The following is a 21,312-nucleotide window of genomic DNA, read 5'->3' on the forward strand; positions in this document are numbered from 1 at the left end:
CCAAGAATGGTTCTCTCCTCTCCTAGGTCCTGGACCAGTGTCCCAAGTGTTAGAGCATCTGCCTTAAACTGAGGCAAGTCAGACAAAACATCCCACCATCAAATGAGAGTCAGAGATAGCAAAGACTTCAAGAGTCACATACAAGTCCTTTCTGAGGACACAGCAATCTTCCCCATCTATCTGTAAAATATCCCAACTGAGAATGCAACAGCACATGCCTTCACTGCTCCAGTGTGTGCCACATTATTTGTATCATTTCACTCTCAGACTTCCAACACAATCAGGCCAAGTAGCAGCATACCCACATGAGCAAGGGAGGTGTTATTGATCAGATGACCATGTATTCAAATCCCACTTTTTCTGCTCCCTGCTGCTTCTTCTGCTTATTTGACATCCTTTCCCTGCAGATAAGTCATGATTTACCAGCCTCAGGGTTCAGCCAGATATTAGACAGGCCCATTTAGAGAAAAAAGGAAATGTTATAAATTCTCTTGAAGCATAGCTTGGAGAGTGTTGATGATTTCCAGTGCAGTGATTATAAGATTCATATTCTGCCTTGATGTAACCTTCCCCAGATATGTGGTTGATTTGGGGCAATTCTGAGCTTACAGACTTGCTGGACCATTCTTAAGCTACAGGGAAAGGAGGAAAAGTTCATCTAACCTTGTCTATTCAGGGCAAGCTGACAGAAAATATAAGGACAGACATGCAAATGCTGGCTATTTCCAGGAGCAGCCCAAGCTCAATGACTGAAATAGTCATTTCAGTCACTAAATGCTCATCCAGGTTTGGACTTCATGCTTGCCTTGACTCTCAGATATCATCCCCAAAACCTGTTGCAAACCATCTGAAGAAGCATAGCCGTGGACAGTGCCAGACAAGTTAATAACATTGAATATCTCTGCAGGAAGAGGAAAAGCAGCCGCTACTTCCAGCAGCCTTTGAGTCAGTCCTGCAGCTTGCAGATCAGCAGATGCCACCTCCAGTCTTGCACATTCCCTTACAGCCAACAATGCTTAAAAAATAGGCCGGAGGAGCACCTGGCACCAAACAAACTCCATCTAGCTGCTTTTTGAAGGGGACTTGAAATTCTTTGAAGCTGTGTCTGACCCCAGCTATATTCCCATCCTCTTCCTTTGTTGTGTGTCTGGAGGCACAAGCTCTGAGTGCCGCCTGTGACTCACTTTGAGGATGCTGTCACCCTCCATGTAAGGGATCTTTTTAATATATTTTTTTCCTGGATATCCTTTCTCAAGATTCCTTTCAGCAATTCTCGCTCCTATGGCACCCCAACATGAGAAACCCCTTCCTACATGATGCAAGGCAAGTCAGAACTGTGCCAGTGCTTTTGTTCATGATCTCTTTTTGTTAGAAAGTCGCATTTAGTGACACGTCTTCTAGAAGTATCCTCTGCAGAGGGCCTGTCTCATTGGTTTGAAGCCCACTAGGCATCAGTCATGGCTGGCTCTGGAGGCCTCTGCTCCGAGCACTGCCCATGACTTGCAGGCATGATTCATCCTCCCTGGGAGCTAACCTCAGAGCTTGAGGAAGCTAAAGGACAGCTTGGGCCCTGCCTGACCTGGTGATGCACTGGGAAAGACATATTCAAATCATCCCACACCCCAGGAGCAGGCAGACCTGGCCATCTGCTTCAGTCTGCAGTGGCAGCTCATCTCCGGTGCCTGAGCCTGCAGCTGCTCAGGCCTCGCTGCCCTCAGCTGAGTGACTTCTGCGTGCCTTGGCATGGGATTCTATCTGAGCTAACTGCTGCCTTTATAGAAGAAATAGGTGCTTCTTTTACAGGGAGAGAAGCTGTGCCCAGGATTGACTCAGAGGGGAGCACATCGGGTCCAGAGTTCAGCAGCTGGTCAGAGAACTTGTCACTGCATCAGAGCATCCCCCATGCTGCAGCATCGCCAGAAGCACTCAGAGCATCCTGCTGGCTTTGGGAACTGGCTTCAGTAGCACAGGAGGCTGGGCAGCAGTAAGGCACATTGCCCAAGGAGGTGAGGAATGGGCTCAGGACTCAGGCAGAGAAAGCCATGGCTGGTCCTTGGCTAGTGCTGGTGATGGTTTACCAAGAAGGAAGCTGGATCAGAGCCCTCTGCAAGTCCCTTCTCAGCAACACTTACGTAGCTCCTGTTGTGGTTGTGAGAAACAGCCACAGCCCTGGGAAGGACATAAGTGGCATGAGCAGGTTCGCCAGAAACCCTGGGACTGTACAAAGCTTCCTCAGTGTTCAGGTCAGCCTCACAGCTGAGACAAAGTAAGTTTAAAGCTGAGTTTAATTCTTTTTTCCAAATATATTTTACCTCAGCCACTCCATTTCTTCACCCTGACCTCTCTCTGAGCATCTCTCCCTACGTCTGACAAACCTGCTGCTCTGGGAGCAGCACTGATTCAGCTGTGCCAACAGTTTCATCTTGTCCCAGCTCACTTATGTGATTACGGGTGGGAGCCCAATAAGTGCCAGTTTCCTGCGTGGGCTGTAACAACACCTTTGCTCTGGCTGGGAGCTGCATTCATAACCAGTGCAATTGCTGTGCTCTCATCTTCCTCTGAAGTAAGTCGCTGCTGCTGCCAGAGCTGACAAGTGGGCAGTTGCCTGCTGCTTCCTGCATCACCTGGTGTTCCTGGGCTGGGCAGCCAAAGGGAACAGCAGAAGCACCACATTAAGCCAGTTCAACCCAGCCACATGAACCTGATGTGAATCAGCAGTTTGATCAGCAATTGAAGCTGTCAGTGACACTGAAAAAAGCAGGAGAAAAGTCACTGTCCACTCTGCCGACCACCCCAGCACCTCATTCCTGCCCTCTGAGGCCCAGAGCTGGGGTTTTAGGGGCTTTAGGAGCATGACTGCAGCTGAGTGGTGTGCAGGATGGGGAGGGCTCTGCCAGGGCACCAGACAGGTGGCAGGGAGTTGGGAATGGGGTGATGAGAGGGAGAGACTCCTGTCTTCAGCAGCAGCAGCAGCTTTGCTGCGTGTCAGACAACAGCTGAGCAAACATGAAACACGTGTCTGTCTGTGGCCATGGTGGGTGTCCAAGGACCTTGTGACTTTCCCAGTACAACACTGCCCGGTAAAACACTGTCTGGCAGATAATGGCTCCATTTTGGATGCAGCCTCCCTTGAAGGCAGGAACACTGCCTGCTCTGACACTCTTTACTGATGGTGCATGCCAGTAGGAGAGAAGCTGCCCAGTGGGAGATGCACGTGGGACCCTTCAACCCCCCCAAGGTCCCAGCCAGGCAGGAGCAGGGCAGGCTTGGTGGCAGGGTGCAGTCATGCCACTTGTGTCCTGCTCAGCACTGTAACTGTTTCTCACAGCTACATCTGGAGCAGGAACCTGTATTCAAAGCAGGATTTCTAAATGGACCGGGCAGCTCAGAGCAGGCAGTGCTCTCTCCTGACCAAGCAACAGGCTGACGCCAAGCTCCTGATGTGTTGGCTGTACTTGGATGAACATGGAGTCACCAGCACCCTTAGCTATGTAACCAGGCAGCCAGCCTCCTGGGTGTTGCCACCAGCAGGGGAAAGCAGTGGTCCAGCTGAGCAGCTTTAGGTCTGCTTTTCTGGAGCTGCTGTTTTGCAAAAAGACCTTGGCTGGGCTCTGCCCTAAGTTCCTCCACTGGATTTTGGACTCACTGCTCTGCTGATAGCCAGGCATCACTGAATGTTTTTTTTCTGTGCATCACATCACATCTCCAGACCCATACAACCCTCTGACATACAACTTGTGTAGGACCCATGTGAAGTGAGATAAAGCTAAGCCAGTTGCAGCCCTGGAGAAGGTGCAGGGCAGCAGCTGCTCAGCTGTGGTCAGTCCTCTCCTGGCCAGGCATTGCCTTGAAGAGGACCCAGCAATGCCAGCTTTACCTCTTTGTGTGATGCTCAGCACTTTAGGGGTGTTTCACCTTCTTCCAGGCAGCTGTGCTACAAGTTTCTGTGTTACCTGGGAAGTCAAACATCACTGCACTGAAAATCTCAGCTACATTGGTAAGAACAGGATCTATACATCCATATCTGGGCCCACAGGTGCCTTGGAAGAGACATAGGATGACGTCTAGGTGATAAGGAGCACTGAGCACCAAACATGCACAAGTTAGTACAGAACAACCGGCTGTGAGGGCTGTGTTCATCACAACATGCAGCCCCAACCTCTCTGTGTTCCTGAGAACATGCTGTCACCAGTTGTCCTTGGAGTAATCTGTTCAGCATCCCCATCATCAGCCTGTACATTCTTCTCATCGAGCACAGTAAGGTATGGTTCAACCTTTGCTGTAACACATGCCTAACTGACTGAGAAACAGATGTCTGTCTGCTAAAACTCCAAGGTATAAGATGCTGAAAAAGTAAAGCGAACTCCAAACTGATCTACATGAAGCCAGTGTTTTACAAAAACTTCATGAAATTACAAAACAATGTCATCAGTTACAGACAGACCATGGTTTGAATGCAGGCATTGACCGTGAACTGTGCAAGTTCCTGACTGGAAAGAAAACACATGCACATATATTTGCAGTTTGGAAATGAAGGTTCCACCACCATGTACAAGCTGTGTGTATAAGCTCTAATCCTCCAACAAGCCAGGCAAGTCTTTGAAAATTCACACCCATGTGTCCACATTTTGGCCTGGGTATTACACCATGCCAAGCCATACAGAGCCATATTTAGGGTGTTAAACTTTCACTTCTCACCAATTATCTGAACTACCACTGATGTTATACAGATGTTGGCCTTGTAAACTCTCTTTCCATATTGCCGGACGGAAGAGGTCAGAGTTAAGGTTAAGTCTGCATTTGCCAGCTTTGTTTGCTCTGTCTGATGACATCTCTCTGCTGCTAGAGTACAATTGGTTTATATTCAAAGCAGGAGATCACTACACATAAATCATTGTCTCTGGGAAGAGTTAAATATGTTTCTGGAACAGCCCTCAGAAGTTCTAGTTGATTTAGTGCAATCCCATTGATAATTGGAGCACATGGGATAGCATGGCAGGCTTGAAGAACCATCATTCCTGCAAAATTTGTCAGGATGACCTCAGATCAGTATATTTATCTTTGGCAAAATAGACAAAATAGACACGCACACAAATCCTCGAGGAAGGGGAGGGGAAACCTGAACGCCTGAAACATGTTGGTGATTTGATCTAGCTCTTCTGGAGCAGTTCCTGGTGCCCTGCTCTGGCGCAGCTATCATTTCTCACACTGCACAGCTATACTGCCGGCCACTGGAAAGAGAAGGAGAAAGCACTGCGGTTCTGAAGTGAGGACTGCGGGGCACTGTGTGAAATAGATATTAACTCCACCACACTAGCCTTTCTCAGACAACTTTCTTGCTACTGATGCTTCCAGATGGAAGCGAGAGCCCCTCAAACCACCTACATGCCACTATCCTCTAGTTGCTAGCTCCTGGCCCCACTGACTGCTGTGTGCCAGAGAGATTAAAGGGATTCTGGGATGAGGAAACAAGTATATAAAGTATTTCAAGCACCCTTTAGCACATAAATAGGTCTTTCTGCTGCTCAATGTATACAGACCACAGAGAAACAGAAAAAGTTACTTACTTTTTAAAGATTTACCTTAACCCTCACTAACATTGGCCTGGAATCCTTCAAAAGGGATTCGGACTCATCATGCGTCACAGAGTACAGCTAATCCTTGCCAAACCTGGGGAGCAATCAAAGCCTCACACCTGCCTCTGCAAGACCATTTCCAAAGCAACTGTGCATCATGAAGCTCTACACTTCATGGCCAGACCCCCCTGGCCTGTCCTTCACATGCTCTTTGCATGCTACACCATGCTCTGTGTAAACTGCTGCTGCCCAGCAGTGCCACAGCCCCTGAGCTGTGCAGGGATGTGAGGGCTGCAGGGCAATGGGTCCTTTGAGACAATCATCCCTCTGCCAACTGAATGGAGGAAGACAGTAAATCAGAGCACTGAGCTTCCTGCCATCCGTGCTGGGGCTTGACAGCTGCTGAAGCCTGCATGGGAAGCAGAGACAGCAGAGGAAAATGTCCCTTAGCAATTTTTCACATAAAAGAGGTTTGACCACCTTAACCATTTAATGCTAGCTTTTCTTCTCGGTTCTCCGTGTTACTAGTATCCAGCACAAACAGAAGGCAGCATTATTGAGTTATTTGTACCCCTCAGCATCCTGCTTTCCTCCTGTCTCACAGACTGTGATGACCAGGGCTGTGCTGTGCCCCTGTCTCTCATTACCTGCAGCAGCCACAGCAGTGGGGAGAGCAAAGTACATTGGGGATTCTGGGGAAGCCCAACTCTAACATAACAAATAGGCACAGAAATCTTGTCAAATGGATGGAAATCCAATCTTCCACTGGGCAACAGTGAGGGATGGCAGTTGTGGGAATAGGTCATGAACCAAAGAATGCCCCACAAATTGACTGACTTGATGCTGAAAGGCACGAAAATTTATGGATACAATGACCCACAAAGTTTACTTTTACTGAAGAATCATTTGAAAAATATGTTTAGAGATCCCACTGTTGGTTCCATAATAAAGCCAGCTTACAAATAAACCAAAAATGAGCCTTAAAAACAATACTGGTTCATTTGAAAAGAATGCAGAGACATGTAACACAGACCATCCTCCTCTCTTCAGAAAGGTGGCAGTGTTGCTTTGTAGTTGCTGGAGGAGTTGTTACAGACAGATTTTTTTTTCAAATGAACAGCAATGTACCATAATATACCAATGAAATCTAAGGAATGACTTAATCTAATGAAATGTAAGATCAGAGTGATATGGAAACCACACCAAAGCCCTGGACCCAAGTTTTGTATAATTCAGCCAGACTAGGACACTCATGTTTGCACACACACTCTTGGGTTTTCAACCAACTGCCAACTTTGTATTTGCTGGGAAAACAAAGTTTAAGTTGACCACCCAGCTATCTAAGAGATCTCGATAACACCACTCATGTCTACCATCAGTATCATAAATCTCTAATCTCATTATCTACAACGCACAAAGAGGCAAAAACACACACGGTGTGGGTGACATGCCAGACCGGGTGCGTGTTCCAACGTGACTACCCTGTCCGGTTCTACAGCGTCCCATACGGCACATGCAGCTGGTGTGTCTGAACATCCTCACAGATCACATTCACAGTGAGGACTTCACCCCCGGGAAGGTCAGAGAAAGCTCCTCCAGATCACTTTTTGACATTACCGTTAGTATTACAGTATCTTACGTTCATTAAAAAAAAAAAAAACACAAGTAAAGATACCCGCTCAGAAACGTAGCATACTTACTATAAATATAGCCAGCGAATAAAGGCATGAATATCCAGCAGAGGGTCTGATTTAGAAGGGACCGTCCCATAGTTCACCTTCACTCACCTTCACGCACGCTGAATGTCCTCTCAGAAGCCCCTTACCGGTGCTTCCCCTAACTTATGAGACTGAGACATGTTTTACTTGCAAACCCTCTGAGAGTGGCAATCAATTGTGTGGCTCTGGTTTTATTTCTCTGATGATGTCACTTTAAATACTTTTCATGTTCCATTTGTTATTTTTACTTCTAAAAATGACGCATTTCTGCAAATTCATTTTTCTCCAGTTAGTCACAACTTAATGGAACAAAGTCAGCTGCCTGCCTGTCAGAGTGAGTGTCGGACCCGTCCCCACTGCCGTTATCACAGACAGACCCACAAGAGCACCTGGAATATTTGGACGGCTTTAGGTATGTTGTTTTTCACAGACGCCCTTCTGGCTTTCTGCCCAAATCCTTTAATATAGGGCCAGGGCAGGGGACCCGGGAAGTGCAGTTTTGCCAAAATAAACCACAGACATAAATCGAAGACAATGAAAAACCAGAAAAAAAAAAAAAGAAAAAAAAAGCAACAGAGAGGAAGGAAGATGCATTTCTCCACTTGCGGAATAGCCTCTATAAGAGCAAAGCTGTGACAGCTCTATGACCCCCTGAATATTTTGCTCGCATGCTGCTTCCAAACATTTAATGCAAAACAGTCTGTGGCTGCGGCTTGCCGGAGAGAGAAGTTTTAAGAGAAATGTGGAGGTTTCCCCTACCTGATCTGAACTTGCTCCGAATCAGCAAGGAGTGCTCAGACCCCAGGAGTGTCATGGTGACTCGGGGACCAGATCCAGACGCCCCTCACTTAAACCATTAACTTCCTCCAAAGAGAAAAGCTGACCACGGCTAGTGCTCAGGATTCATCCAGCTCTCCTGGACTCTTTGGTGCTTTTACAGCTGGCTGGCAAGAAGCAGCAAGTGGCTTTGAAAGATTTGGTCCCATCCAGCACTGACCCTTCACAGAAACCAACTGCTCCCCTTGTGCTGTGTTGAACTAATTAACTTTTCGCCAGCGGGAGCCTCCTCCCGCGCGGGGTTTACTACCAGCAGCTGGGTGTCCTGGCTGATGTCATCGTCTAGCAGGGAGCAGCGACTATCGGAAAGGGTCTTAGCAAAGACAGAAGTTTGATATCTGATACTAATTACTACCGGCCGGTACGCAGCCAATCAGGGCTCTCCCCGTCTGGGCCGACTTTTGGAGCTGCTTGGAAATATCAACAGAGCGAGGGCTTAACTCTTTGCAGCGTGGCACGGGACAGCCGGACCTCTCACCACACGCTGCGTGGCCCTGCTGTGATGCCAGGGCCGAGGGCTCCCCAGGGCAAAGGAAGGGCCGCAACCAGGGCCCTGCGCTGGGCAAGGGGACAGCTGGCTGTAGGTCAGTTGGTGGCGGTGCCCTTTCCAGTGGAGAGGAGGATGTGGCCACCCCGTGACGGAGGCACGACTGTGCCCCTGCTGCCCCTCAGCCGGCTCGTTCGGGTGCTGAAGCTGCACCCTGGACCTCGGTTGGTGCACGCTTTTGTCAGCATGTGGCTGCACCCATAGGGTTATCCTCTGGGGAGCTTCGTGTACTCTGTGGCTCAGGTAGCACATGCTGCAGGTGCTTAGAGCAAGTCCTCTTGTTCTGCTACGCACAGACACTCAGAATAATGCCAAATAAAGGAAGCAGGGCTAAATCTTAATTAAAGTTTCCTGTGCTATAGATAAGCACAGCAACCCCAAGGAGGCTGGGCACAGCCATCAGCTGCATATAGCTGCAGTGGAAGATGCTTCTCCACCTACCAAACATTCTGGCACATGAGAACACCTTTCAGTCAACTTGCTAAGTAAAGAGATGCAGATCCTTTGAGGCTTCCCTTCCCCAAGCCCATGCCTGGTTCACTTCAGGTAAATGGAAGAGAGGGACCTGGTGGCACTTTTCCCCTTTTAACATAAGAGTTATAAGCCAAGGACACATGGGTCTCACCTAGGAAGCTGTCTAGATTCCTCCTACAGCACAAACACTCAACTGAACTCTTCCCTTCCCTTCCCTTCCCTTCCCTTCCCTTCCCTTCCCTTCCCTTCCCTTCCCTTCCCTTCCCTTCCCTTCCCTTCCCTTCCCTTCCCTTCCCTTCCCTTCCCTTCCCTTCCCTTCCCTTCCCTTCGTTTCTGGGAAGCCCAGTTACACATTTTGGCTTGGTGATGTAAATTTCAGGGCTTCCAGATTCCTAGGTCTGTGTTGCCAGAGACCTTAGGAACCTGGTAGCCCCAGGAGCACTGATTACAGCAGAGCACCACTGATGACTGAGAAGTGTTGGGCTCCCTGGCCATCATGTAATCCATGTGATAAGGCCGCCCTGAGCTGAGCTCTGACATGGGTTGGACATGTGGTTTCCTGGTCATACTACATCTGATGAAGTAGATATGCCTTAATGTCTGACAGGGGAGAGATTAGTGAAATAAATTCATGTCCAAGCTCAGATCTGAGTCAGAAAACAGAGCCCTACTCTAGTGTCTAGCAAGGTGGCCAGGAGGTTTGTTCTTTACTAATCTTGCCTAATGCATAGTTAACTATGCTTGAAATTCCTAACAGACTGCTCCTTATAAATAGTGCTATGTCCTGAAACAAATGACAACATTTAACACAACCACACCATGAGCAGCTCAGGGCCAGGACAGGGCTCACAAACACCCACAGCCTCAAACTGCCATTTTTTTTTCTTTTTTTCAGTGCAGATTCCTGTAAGATTTGCTCCCACTGCCATCCAAACCCCAGTAAGGTATCTTCCCATGAGAACCTAATAAGGTTCATCAAGGCCAAGTGCAAAGTGTTGCACTTGGGCTGGGGCAACCCCAGGTGTTTATACAGACTGGAAGAAGAAGAACTTGAGAGCAGCCCTGCGGAGAAGGACTTGGGGGTCCTGATGGATGAGAAGCTGGACATGAGCCAGCAGTGAGCACTTGCAGCCCAGAAGGTCAAATATGTCCTGGGCTGCATTAAAAAAGGGGTGGCCAGCAGGGAGAGGGAGGTGATTGTCCCCCTCTGCTCTGCTCTTGTGAGACCCCACCTGGAATACTGTGTGCAGGCCTGGGGCCCCCAGCACAAGAAGGGTGTGGGGCTCTTGGAACGGGTCCAGAGGAGGGCCACTAAGATGATCAGAGGGCTGGAGCACCTCTCCTATGCAGAAAGGTTGAGGGAACTGGGCTTGTTTAGCTTGGAGAAGAGAAGGCTCTGGGGAGACCTCATTGCGGTCTTCCAGTACTTGAAGGGAGCATATAAACAGGAGGGGGAACGCCTGTTTACATGTGTTGATAGTGGTAGGACAAGGGGGAATGGTTTTAAACTAAGACAGGGGAGATTTAGGTTAGGAATTAGGAGAAAGTTTTTCACTCAGAAGGTGGTGAGGCACTGGAACAGGTTGCCCAGAGAGGTTGTGGATGCCCCATCCCTGGAAGCATTCAAGGCCAGGCTGCATGCAGCTCCGGGCAGCACGCTCTAGTGGTTGGCAACCCTGCCCAGAGCAGGGGGGTTGAAACTAGATGATCTTTAAGGTCCTTTTCAACCCAGGCCATTCTATGATTCTATGATTCTATGATTCTATGATCTTCATTCCCTTTGAAGCCTGCAGGTCCTTCATGACTTCTCCACTCTGCATTAGCTGGGCCTGCAGGAGGAGGCTCCTCAATCCTTCTTGCAACTTTTGAGGGGGGTTCATGTTTGTGTCCTTTTCTGCCTGCAAATAGTCATCTCCAGTCTGCCAAGTTTAGTGGAAGAGGAGTGGAGTACAAGGGAGACAAAACAAGGTGTGACCCTGCTCAGGGTAAACCTCCCCATGGCAGTAAAAGGCCATCAGTGGGTATGGCTTAGGACCAGCAAGGGGAGGTGAGATGCCCAAAGCGCACCTTGTAGGCACAGTAGCTCCAGGCCTGCCATCGAATGCTTGGAGAAGGCAGGCAGGGCAGGCCTAGTCCCTGGAGCAAGACACTATGCAAGGTGGGCTTTTCCCTTTGCTTCACAACTGGCACCTTATTTTTGCTGAGGCTCATGTACAGAAGAAGATTTGTCAAGAGACTCGATATCAAGGATGTATACAAGCCCTTAAATCCCTTGAGTATCATAGTCTTCCCTCTTTCATGGAGATGCATTGCACATTTAGGAATGGTAAATAAAGGACTTCTGTTCTCTAGCATGGACTCCTAAAATAATTAATGGCTGGGACAGAAAGAAACAGTGGATAAAACAGAACCAATTACAAAAAATCAGGTTTTGGCTCTCAGAAAACTTTTCACATGGTCCCATGCATGAGTGTAGTGAAAACTCAGAATTGTTCCAAGGCAGAGTGGAAGGTACTGTAAAGAGTGAAAATAAGGATTACTCAAGAAAAGGAAGTAAAAAAGTTGGGCAATGATCAAAAGGGAAAAAGGAAAAGCACTACGTTTATTAATGGTTTACCAGCGGAGGCTGCAAATGTGCAGCTAATAAAATAAACTGGTTAATAAAACGTCAGAAGTATCAATAGATTTGTATGACCTAGATGAAATGAGGATCTTGGCCAGACAATGGCAGATGAAAATAAATTATTTACTTTCATGTCAGAATGAAGGGTGACCCATCCAAACTCCCCAAGTACAGAAGCCTGAGAGATGGCATCATGTAAAATCACAGGTTCCTAGATCTTGAGTCATTTTGAACGTGTACAGAGGCTGAGTACACAAGATGGTATTAATACCATCTAGGATAAAGATTTTTACTTGGATGAATGGAGAAAAGTGTGCTGTGATTTAGTGGGTGCATTGCAGTGGGTTATTTGCTAGGGATGTGCATGGTGTCTCACCCAGCTGCCTTGACTTCCATTTTAACAGGATGCCTGTTTCTCTCCCTGCTCTTTTCTAAAGACTGTTTATTAACCTGCAGATGACTTCTGAGTGGTTTCCAAGGGGACATGTCAGATCACTGCTGCATATACACATATGAGGTTGTACTGGCCACATATCCCAGGTTACATAGGTCATTCTCTGTTAGCTGAAAGAGTGAGTCTGGTTCTGTCTGAGCACATTTATACCTGATATTTAGATGTGAAAGCAATTACTCACAAGAAATGTGAAAGACTGTCCTGAAAGCCAGTGCCTATGCAGGATTGCTGTTGTTATGGCTTTGATCCCTCTACCCTGGCATTACAAGCATGGGAGGGAATGGATAAAACTGTTGCAGCTTTCTATATCTGATTTTATTTTATTTTATTTTATTTTATTTATTTCATTTCATTTTTATTTTTATTTTTTTATGTCAGCTACAGCATGTTGGTGAATCATTGTCCTTTCCCTGAATGCCCAGATCCCAACATTCAGTGTGCGCGCTCTGCTGAATGACACAAAAATGAAAGGGAAAAGAGCATGAAGAGTGAAGTGTCTATCCGGATGCTTAAGCTGGTGCATATAAATTCATCTAAAAGTGTCATCTTCTGGCTAAACCAGAATTTTCTTAGGGAGGTCAAGGACGAAATCTGTGTCAGCACAGGCAACATCTCCTGATGACCTTGGCGTCTGGCACTTCACTCCATACAGCTCCCCATCCTCGTGGGGCTGGAGCTGCGTGGTGGAGTTACTTCTGTGCTCCCCTGAGAAGGCCACTGAGGCTGTACTGGTCCCTTTAGCAGCCACTAGACATGGGGTTGACGTTTCAAGTCTGAAGTTACTCCAGTCTCTCTTTCCTGACCAGTCACTGCAGGCCTCAAGATCATGGGGATGCACAGAGTGGTCATTTCTCTTCCCTGCCGTATGCATTATTTGCATTTATTGTTGTTGTAATTTCATCTGATATTTTCATCTTTCAGGCATGCAGCATGATGAGAAGCTTCTGCAAGTCTTTGGAGGAAGATTTACTTCTGACTGCTTTAGTCATTTTGAATCATCAGCCCTTTTCCCTAGTGCTTCTGCTGAGAAACCCTTTCCCATTCCTTTGGCACTCCATGAACCACCTCACTCAGGTTGTGAAAAATGACCATTTACTCCTATCTTTAACAAGTCATTAATCCTTGGAGGGCTCTTCCACTTCCCACATACTATCTTGGAGCTAGGGAAGTCTGAGGAGAAATCTCATTGGTGGATTCATGACAAATTTCTTCTAAAAACTTTTCTGATGCTACTTCAACAGCTCCTTAAATACATTCCTAAGAAAGTCAGTCCCCAGCATACTACTGTCCCTGGACATGATATCTCCTGCCTACCATCCTTCCCCATTTCTTGCTCCTGCTGGTGCTTGCAATGGCTGTTCCTTTCTCCTTGGGATGCTTCACATAGTATGCCAAGTGTTTATCCCAGATGAGGGCAAAGTTCTGCCCTTTCCAGTGAGGTAAGGAAGGTAGGGTAAGTTGCACAGGTACTTTGGGAGAAGCAAGCCACCTCATGTGCTCCACTAGACACCTTGCTTAAACACCTACAGCCACACATCTGACATCCTCTCAGAGAATCAGCTAAAGCCCAGCATGCTATTTACCACTCAGTTTGGTGCAGAGATAAGGTTGTGATGAAATTAAGTAATAATGTATTAAGGCAGGTAACCAGACTGTTACACAATGCCTTAGCCTGGTGGGACTGGGAGAAACCTCTCCCACCGCCTTGTGAACACCGCACACCTTGCACCCACAGACCTACCTCCATGGGGAGCTGTGCCGCAGGTCAGGCATGGGCCTTGCTAACTGCTGCTTCTCCCTGGTAGGGCAAGCGTGGGGAGGGGATCAGGCACACATCAATGCTGCTGTGGGGGCCGAGGTTATCAGCTGAATGCAGCCTTCTGAGATGGTGAAGATTCACAGTCCCGTGATGCTGATTCCAGGATCTGCTCTTACAAATCCTTTCTCTCCTCTCCAGTACTGAACAGCCACAAACCATGCCCTATAAAACCATGTCACTGACAAAAGCTGAGAGTTCAGAAGAGGTGAAAGACATTTTCCTCTCCTCTTCTCTCAGCCTTCCTCCCCCTTTCCCTCTCCCTCTCCAACCCAGGGGAACAGGCCAGTAACACCAGTGTCCAGACCTTGCAGGCTCTCTGGTCACTGTCCTCATTTCTTAGGAGATGACACAACTTCTAAGAGAGGACTCATCTCCACTAATGACTCAAATGCTGAATTCACAGTACGAAGCTGGTGTTCCCCTGTGCTGGTCAATATGTGAGTCAGTCCAGTCCACAAGCACTCTTGATGGCCTCAGGAAACAGAGGTAAGCTGTCCCTAGTAAATCTCAGACTGGAGGCAAGGAGGACAGGCAGAGGCTGAGATCAGACCACAGATACTGAGTCATTTGCCTAGAGTCATTTGCCTAGAGCTTATGTGCCTTTGATAGCACAGAAGATAGAAGATGAGTATAACCCTCCACAAGGCCTTCAAGCATTTTCACACTGTCCAAGCCCTTGCGTGTCTTAGACCTGTCTCCACCAGGCACTATGCTGCACCACAGGCACTGTGCAGCTCTGAAACAAGCAGGCAACACCACTGGTTGCCACCTTTCTTTGGAAGGTGAAACAAGGGTGTAGCTACCAAATAGGCTATAGGAACCTTTGCTGTAAACTGGGTCTTACTGAAGTGAGTGAAGGAGTGAGTCTTAAATACCAGAATAAATTACTCATGGTAAGGAATTCCTTTGAACTGAGAAATCACACCCCAGAGCCACAAGGATATCAGTTCTGTGTTGCTCACCAGATACCAGGAAGCAGCCTCTTCTAATCTTCCAGCACACCCTATTGTTTATGGTACTAATTTATTTTAAAGCAGATTGTTTGTTCCTATGTAGATTTGTGTCTGTGGGAAAAAAAAAGCCAAATGAGTTGATGTTTCTTTGAGATCCCTCTAGGGACTTGGAGGACTCAGTGTGTGACACAGTGATTGTGCCACAAACAGCCGGAGTCCAGCAGGTCTCAGGGCTGCAGAGGAGCAGTCCTCGGAAGGGACATTTTCCGGACCCCTGCCTGGGCTGCACTGCCAGGTGAGACTGGGGTCTGTCTCCTGCCACCACTTGTTTTGCCTGGCACACTGCTCTGGCATTTGCTTTCTCTTTGCAAAGGAGAGTCAGCCCTGCACCACCGAAGACCTGCCATTTTGCCCATGTACCCCAGCTACTGCTGGTGCTGATGCCCGCACAGATTTTACATGGTGGAGGTGTTCCCAGCAAACCCCTGAATTTAGCAAGCCAAATTCACCACAAGGCTTAGGGTAGGATATAATGCCAAGTAAAGGGTCTTGCGAACAGTTTGCAGCTGTCTGTGCAATCAGTTTTCCCCCAAACCTGGTGCTGTGCCAGTCATGTCTGCTCAGACCATTCTCTCTGGTAGGAATGAGCAGTTTCCTTTGACTTCTCTCTTATGCCTTGCAGCCCTGTGTAGAGAAGAGCCCGTCTGCAATAGCCTTGTTTCTTGGCTCTCCACAGTGTGCTCTGAGAAGACAAATCTGGTGGGATGAAGTCATGACCCTGACTGTCCCCATCCTATGTGCAGGCTAGTGATAATTTGCTGCATGTTTGTGAGACTGTGCTGGCAAACGGCCCATGGGAAGACACAGATGCACTGGCACAGACCTCTGTGTTAATGTCCCTAGGTTGGTATAACTGTCTCCTGGAGGAGGACGGCTGGAGAGGGAAATAAATATGTTGCTCATGAGGAGTGTGCTTTTCCATTTGTTATCGATACAGTTGTGACAAAATAGAGTGTTTCATTACAGTGAAACCCATAGTCAAGACTAATAAGGAACTCTAAGCATCCTTTGAAGATACTGACTGCAAGGAAGTCATCACCTTGGTAGCGGAAGAAGTGACCTTCTTTTGAATGAAACTTTTACAATGGGCCAGGTGAACTGCCTATTAATGGGTCCAAATGGTGGAGACACTGACCTCTGCAGCCACCTGAAGTTGGGCCAGATAGGAATCTCCTCCTCTGACACTGCACCAGCAGAGCCTCAGCTGTTCTCTTGGGCATGACCTTCAGAAACATGTAAAGAGCTGAGAGTCTCATGCATGCCTAAGACTCAGCCCAGGGGTGAATTGCACAAAAAAAAAAAAAAAAAAAAAAGTCCTCTGGGTCTCTTATGGCAATTGTGATATTCCTGTCCATGATATGGAACAGACAGAGATTTTCTGAGCTGGAGATAGCAAAGTGGCAGTGTCCCTGTCACTGTGAAGTACAATCCTAGCTAGGTCTTAGCTGAGTGCTTAGCTCAAAGCATGGGATTTCTTTAGATGGGAAGCTGTGAGCAAAGACTGTCCTGCACAGCCCAGTCCTTCTGCTTGTGTAGGGCCCTGGTAAGGGCCATCAGAGCAGCATTTGCCTGCCCTAAATTTGCCATTGCCTGCCAGGCATTGTAGCTGGTCTGTCACCTCCATATCTCCTCACAGAATTTGAGGGCAGGAATTTATGGGGGAGATGTCATGAGCTCTTTCCAGTTATGACAGCAGACAGGCCTTGCGTGAATTCGAGCTGTGAAGTATTTATCACAGTGCTGCAAGCATCCAAGCAAGGTCCCTTAATTTATGAAGGTCCAGTAGATGTTATGTAATTGACAACACGAATGCAAAAATACTTCTGCACTTTACTGAAGCTACTATTAAGCTGCCTGATGTTTTCATCATAATATTTACTTCTTTGTAAATATGCTAAATTTCTCCGATCCCAATTCAAAACAGAGAGATCAGAGAATGAAAATAGGGAGATGACATAGCTGTTTAAAGATTATGTAAAATGTTTTCTACCAGCGTAAATATTTGATTGTAAAACTGTTTGTGATTACAGAGCAGGGATGTGCAGTGAGCACAGGGATCTGCCTTGGCAGAGGCTGCCCCATGTCCCTGCCCTCCCCTTCCCACACAGCCTGGGCTGCAGAACAGTGGATGCACTGGCAGTCGTTCCCGTCGAACTCGCTCTGGGCAGCCCGGGCTGGGGGGGGGGGGGAGAGCTCGATCCTGACACAGCGACCAGTCCTTCTGCAGTGCTGGCATGGATGTGTCCATGAGTCTCGGGGTGCGGGTGGACCAGAGCAGGTGAAGAAGGGGTTAAAGGCTCAAAGCCTCAGCCTGGTTTGAGCATGGGGTGGTCAACAGGAGAGGTGACACTCTGATGGGGACGCTCTGACGGGGTCGCTGCATTGAGTCAGGTCAAACTGGCTACACTGGCAGGAGCCTGAGGCACTGGGGACCCCTCTGCCCTGCAGCGCAGGGGAAGGGGCAGGCTGGCCATGCCCTGCAGTCCAGGCAGCAGTGCTCCGGAGGGTGGAAGATGCCAAGCACTGACTGGTGGCCTGGGGTTGCACCAAGGTCAGGGCGCTGCTCCAGTGGGTGCTGAACTCCCTTTGCACTGGTACCTGGGGAAAGCCAGGGTGCTGCACCCCAGGAAGCAGGGGCTCCTTCCCTCCATCCAGTTGGTGTCTGGTGCCTGGTGCATGTCTGGCCCGAGGGGTGCCTGCCTCTGGCCTGCCTCCTGCATCCTCCATCTTCTCTTCCTCCTCCTCCATCCTCAGACCCTGACTGCATGTTCCTGAAGGGACATCATATGGGAAATGAGACACTTGGTGCCTGCAGCAACTGCTGGTCTCTCCTGCCTCTAATGCCAAACTTGCACCCCAGCTTGGGCAGGAGCATCACTGCTCAGGAGCCTCTGGCTCTACCAAAGCATAAGGAGAAGGAGGATGCTGTTGCTGGGGTGACATTTTTGCATCCCAGCAGGCCAGTCCTGTGCAAGCAGCCACAGGACTAATCTCCAGAGCAATAACGAGCAAAGGAGGCCCCAGCCTGGGTGGCACCAACAGGCCTCTGTCTGCTTCCTGCATGTTCAGTACAGGCAGGAAGGGGTTTTGTGCTGGCCTGGCTGCTCCAAGCAATGGTGGCTTGGTGGCTGGGTGTAAACAGAGCGGGTAAAGCAATGGCAAAGCCACTATCACCTCCAGTGCCTCAGATTACTCCACTTGCTGACCTCCACTTGCTTAGTAGCTGCGGAGTGACGCTGGGCAACATGCGCGTGTCTGCAGGGGCTGCACAAGCCCCGGTAGTCCATGGGAGCAGCTCTGTAACCAGGTATAGCAGAAACCATCAGTATTAAACCCAAGTAGGAGGTGTCTGAGCACCCTGCAGAGCCTCTGTTGGCCCCTCCCGGCAGAGTGACCTGGTGCTGTTCCCTCCACAGTTGGACTTTGGGCAAGTCATGTCTCCTTTCGGTTTCCTTATCTGTAAACAGTCGATAATGAGGCTAACCCCTTTGAAAAGCTCTTGGAAGTCTCCCACCAAGCAGGGCCAGATAAGAACTGTATTGTTTTAAGTCCTGCAGCAGCTCTGAGGTTTTGCTACAAAGCAGCCTATCCAGCCCTACCTCTCCTCCAGCAACGCAGGGGAGCAGCAGTGAATTGAACATTTCCATCCACATCCCTTCCTTCTGCCCACTAAACTCTATAGACACAGCCACTTGTTTTGTGGTCCAGCCCTAAATAAAGAGTGTGCTTTTGAGGAGGGGTTGTGACAGGCACTAGCAAGTGATACGAAGTGAAGCTGGGCCTGGGTTAGTGGTGAGCAGAGCTAAAGCCCCAGATATACATCGGATGGGTTGGGAGCATTATGTATTTCTGGAATGCCTTCTGGTCTTTATTAAAATGAAACCACAGCCAGCCCAAGAGAGCTCATCGCCCAGGCACAGGGCCAAGTATAAGTTACTTCTACAAATATTTATTTAACCATATCAATGACAAACTCTTTTGTATAAATGTTTTTATTTAATCATAATTTACCAATTATTTTAAATCAATTGTTTGCCTGGTTTCTAAACACTAATCAAGAGGCTTGCATTAGCATTACTCAGGCGGATTAGATGCATTATTTCTCTGAAGCTTGTGCCATTGCTTGCCTGCCTTGGCCATGGAAGAGGGTGCAGATGGATCCCAAATTTTCCATCAGTTGTCAGATTCCTGGAGGACCATGCCTGCAGCACTGCCAGCTGTCCCCACGCAGGTGACCTCTGGTCTCAGATGGTTCCTCAGGCTCAGGGACTCATGGACACTGACCCCACCTGAGCCTCTCATGACAGGACCTTCCTTGTGTCTCCCTGGGCTCATGGTCCTTGCCCGCGTGGAGCTGCCAGCCCTTTTGCAGATGCTGCAAATCCCCTGTCCTGCCACTGCTTATCCTTCACACCTAAGCCTGGACCTTTCAGCAGTGTAGGAGAAATTCCTCAGTGTCCCTTCAGCCCACGGTCTCTGGCAGGGATACATGAGGGCAGATGTGGCTGTCCAGGGCAGAATGAGCTGCTCATGAGTGTCTGCATTTGTCTCTGGGGTCCAGTCCTGCTCCCAGCCCTCTGGGCTCTGTTACCATCTCAAGAACATCCTGGAAGGCCTCCGTCTTCCTTTACCCCAGCTCCCTCACACATGAGCCTTCCTCAGCCCAATCTTCCCCTTTCTGCTCAGACAATGTTTGAATACAGAGAAGCTGTGACTTTATAGGGCCCTGCCTCCTCCGAAGCACCGTAAGACATGGTGAGGGTACGGTCTGCGCCCAGCAGAGCCTCTGGAGAGCTGGGCGCTGCCAGGCTCCCCAGGCAGCACCATGTCCCTTGCCCACAGGGTGCAGCCAGACCTGTGCTGCTGAGCAGACACAAGGCAAGAGCAGGATACTGCTCACTGCGAGCTGCTCGTGTTGTTTATTTACAAGATTTCAGGCTGCTACTGTCTTGCACCTTGGCTCCCGGCTCCACAGCGCCTGCTGCAAGAACTGGGGCCTCAGGGAGCTCTGTGCTCTTGCCGGTGTCTGCTCATCATCTGCTGCAGGGACGGGGCTGGTCGCAGCCTGAGCTGTGAGCTTCCCAAGGACTGCCCTTCCCTGCAGCCCCCACCAGGAGGGAAAACCCCCGATGGCCCTTCCCTGGGGTCTCTGTGACCTTTTCCTCAGATGCTTACCATTAAATCAGAAGCGGGAGCTGTGTTGCCATAAACCTGGGGGAGCCACAGGTTAATCCTGCATACAGCAGCCTCCCCACATTTCCTGCTTCAATCAGTTTAGGCTACAAAATCAAGAGAGAAAGCAGAGACTTTGAAATTCTCCCAGCTTGGGAGTAGTGGGGTGGGGGGGCAGAACACAGAGTGCCAGGGTTTGCAGATCACAGGGGTTTGAAGATGAACAATCTGAGCAAATGTTTTTTTACAATTCTGAAGCAGAGATGTGAGATTTGAGGCAAATTTCTTCCAAGATAAAACCCAAATAAACAAAAAGACAAACTGGGGCAAGCTTGAAGTAACCCTGAGATTTACCTACTACTTTAAAGATTACAAAAATAGAAAGCAATGCTAGGTACACCCTTTGAAGCATTAAGTATGGGTTTTTTTGTTTTGTTTTGTTCTTGTTTTTCTAAATGATGAGAAATAGATCCACTGCACTTTAAAACACTTAGCTGTATGGCCTCGCAGTCATACCTCTACAGTAAGAAAGCACTCAGATTATGGTAAGAGGGAGCTTCCTACTGTTGACATGTAAACAAAAGGGAAGTTATTTGGACAGGGCTCTGAAATAATGTGTAAACATAGATCTAATGCTATAATGCAGATGCAGAGGAAACTCTTGGAAATAAAATATTTTTTCACATGACTCTAAAAAACATTTTCCTGTCCATTTTGAGGGAAAATGAACCAAAAGGAGGTCTCTGTCCTTGTTTTTTAAAATACTCAATTTTCTTCAAATCTATTTTTAGAAATAAACCTTTCAATTTTTTTCTTTCAATGTTCTGAAGGCAATTCTGAAGCCTCACATCTCTGGATGAGAAGGAAGAGGCTCTGTGAAAAGTCCACACCTGATCAGTCCTGACTACGAGAAACCTTTTGTCCTTGGTTGGTGGGAGGTGGCTGCATAGGGACGAGGAAGGTCTTTGGGCATCACCATATGCAGGAGCTGCTTTTATTCTCCTGCTCTGCTCCAAGCATCAAGTCTGATATTTTGTGAGATCCATACACATCCTTCCCAAATTGGCTGTCTCCAAATT

At 48.3% G+C, this 21,312-nt stretch overlaps 1 protein-coding gene across 28 annotated transcripts in view; it reads right to left on the reverse strand.

Moving 5' to 3' along the window:
* The window catches only part of MYOCD (myocardin), a 255,320-nt gene that overhangs the window by 31,032 nt on the left and 202,976 nt on the right, over positions 1-21,312 (reverse strand). For 3 of the 28 annotated variants that reach the window (XM_040530215.1, XM_040530203.1, XM_040530212.1), the window contains exon 1: positions 7,364-7,489. The exons of 18 other annotated variants lie outside the window; for them this stretch is intronic. Coding sequence is in view for 5 of the 10 variants with exons in the window: in XM_040530216.1 (XP_040386150.1) it covers positions 7,277-7,346 (70 nt within the window). In the remaining 5 variants the exon portion in view is untranslated. Of the gene's footprint in view, positions 1-7,276; positions 7,490-8,053; positions 8,953-21,312 lie in introns of those variants that run through there. 7 more of the 28 variants (XM_040530213.1, XM_040530192.1, XM_040530201.1 and 4 more) reach the window with 5 other exon arrangements.

Source organism: Cygnus olor, chromosome 18 (genome assembly GCF_009769625.2).
Source record: "Cygnus olor isolate bCygOlo1 chromosome 18, bCygOlo1.pri.v2, whole genome shotgun sequence".
Classification (NCBI taxonomy): Eukaryota; Metazoa; Chordata; class Aves; order Anseriformes; family Anatidae; genus Cygnus; species Cygnus olor.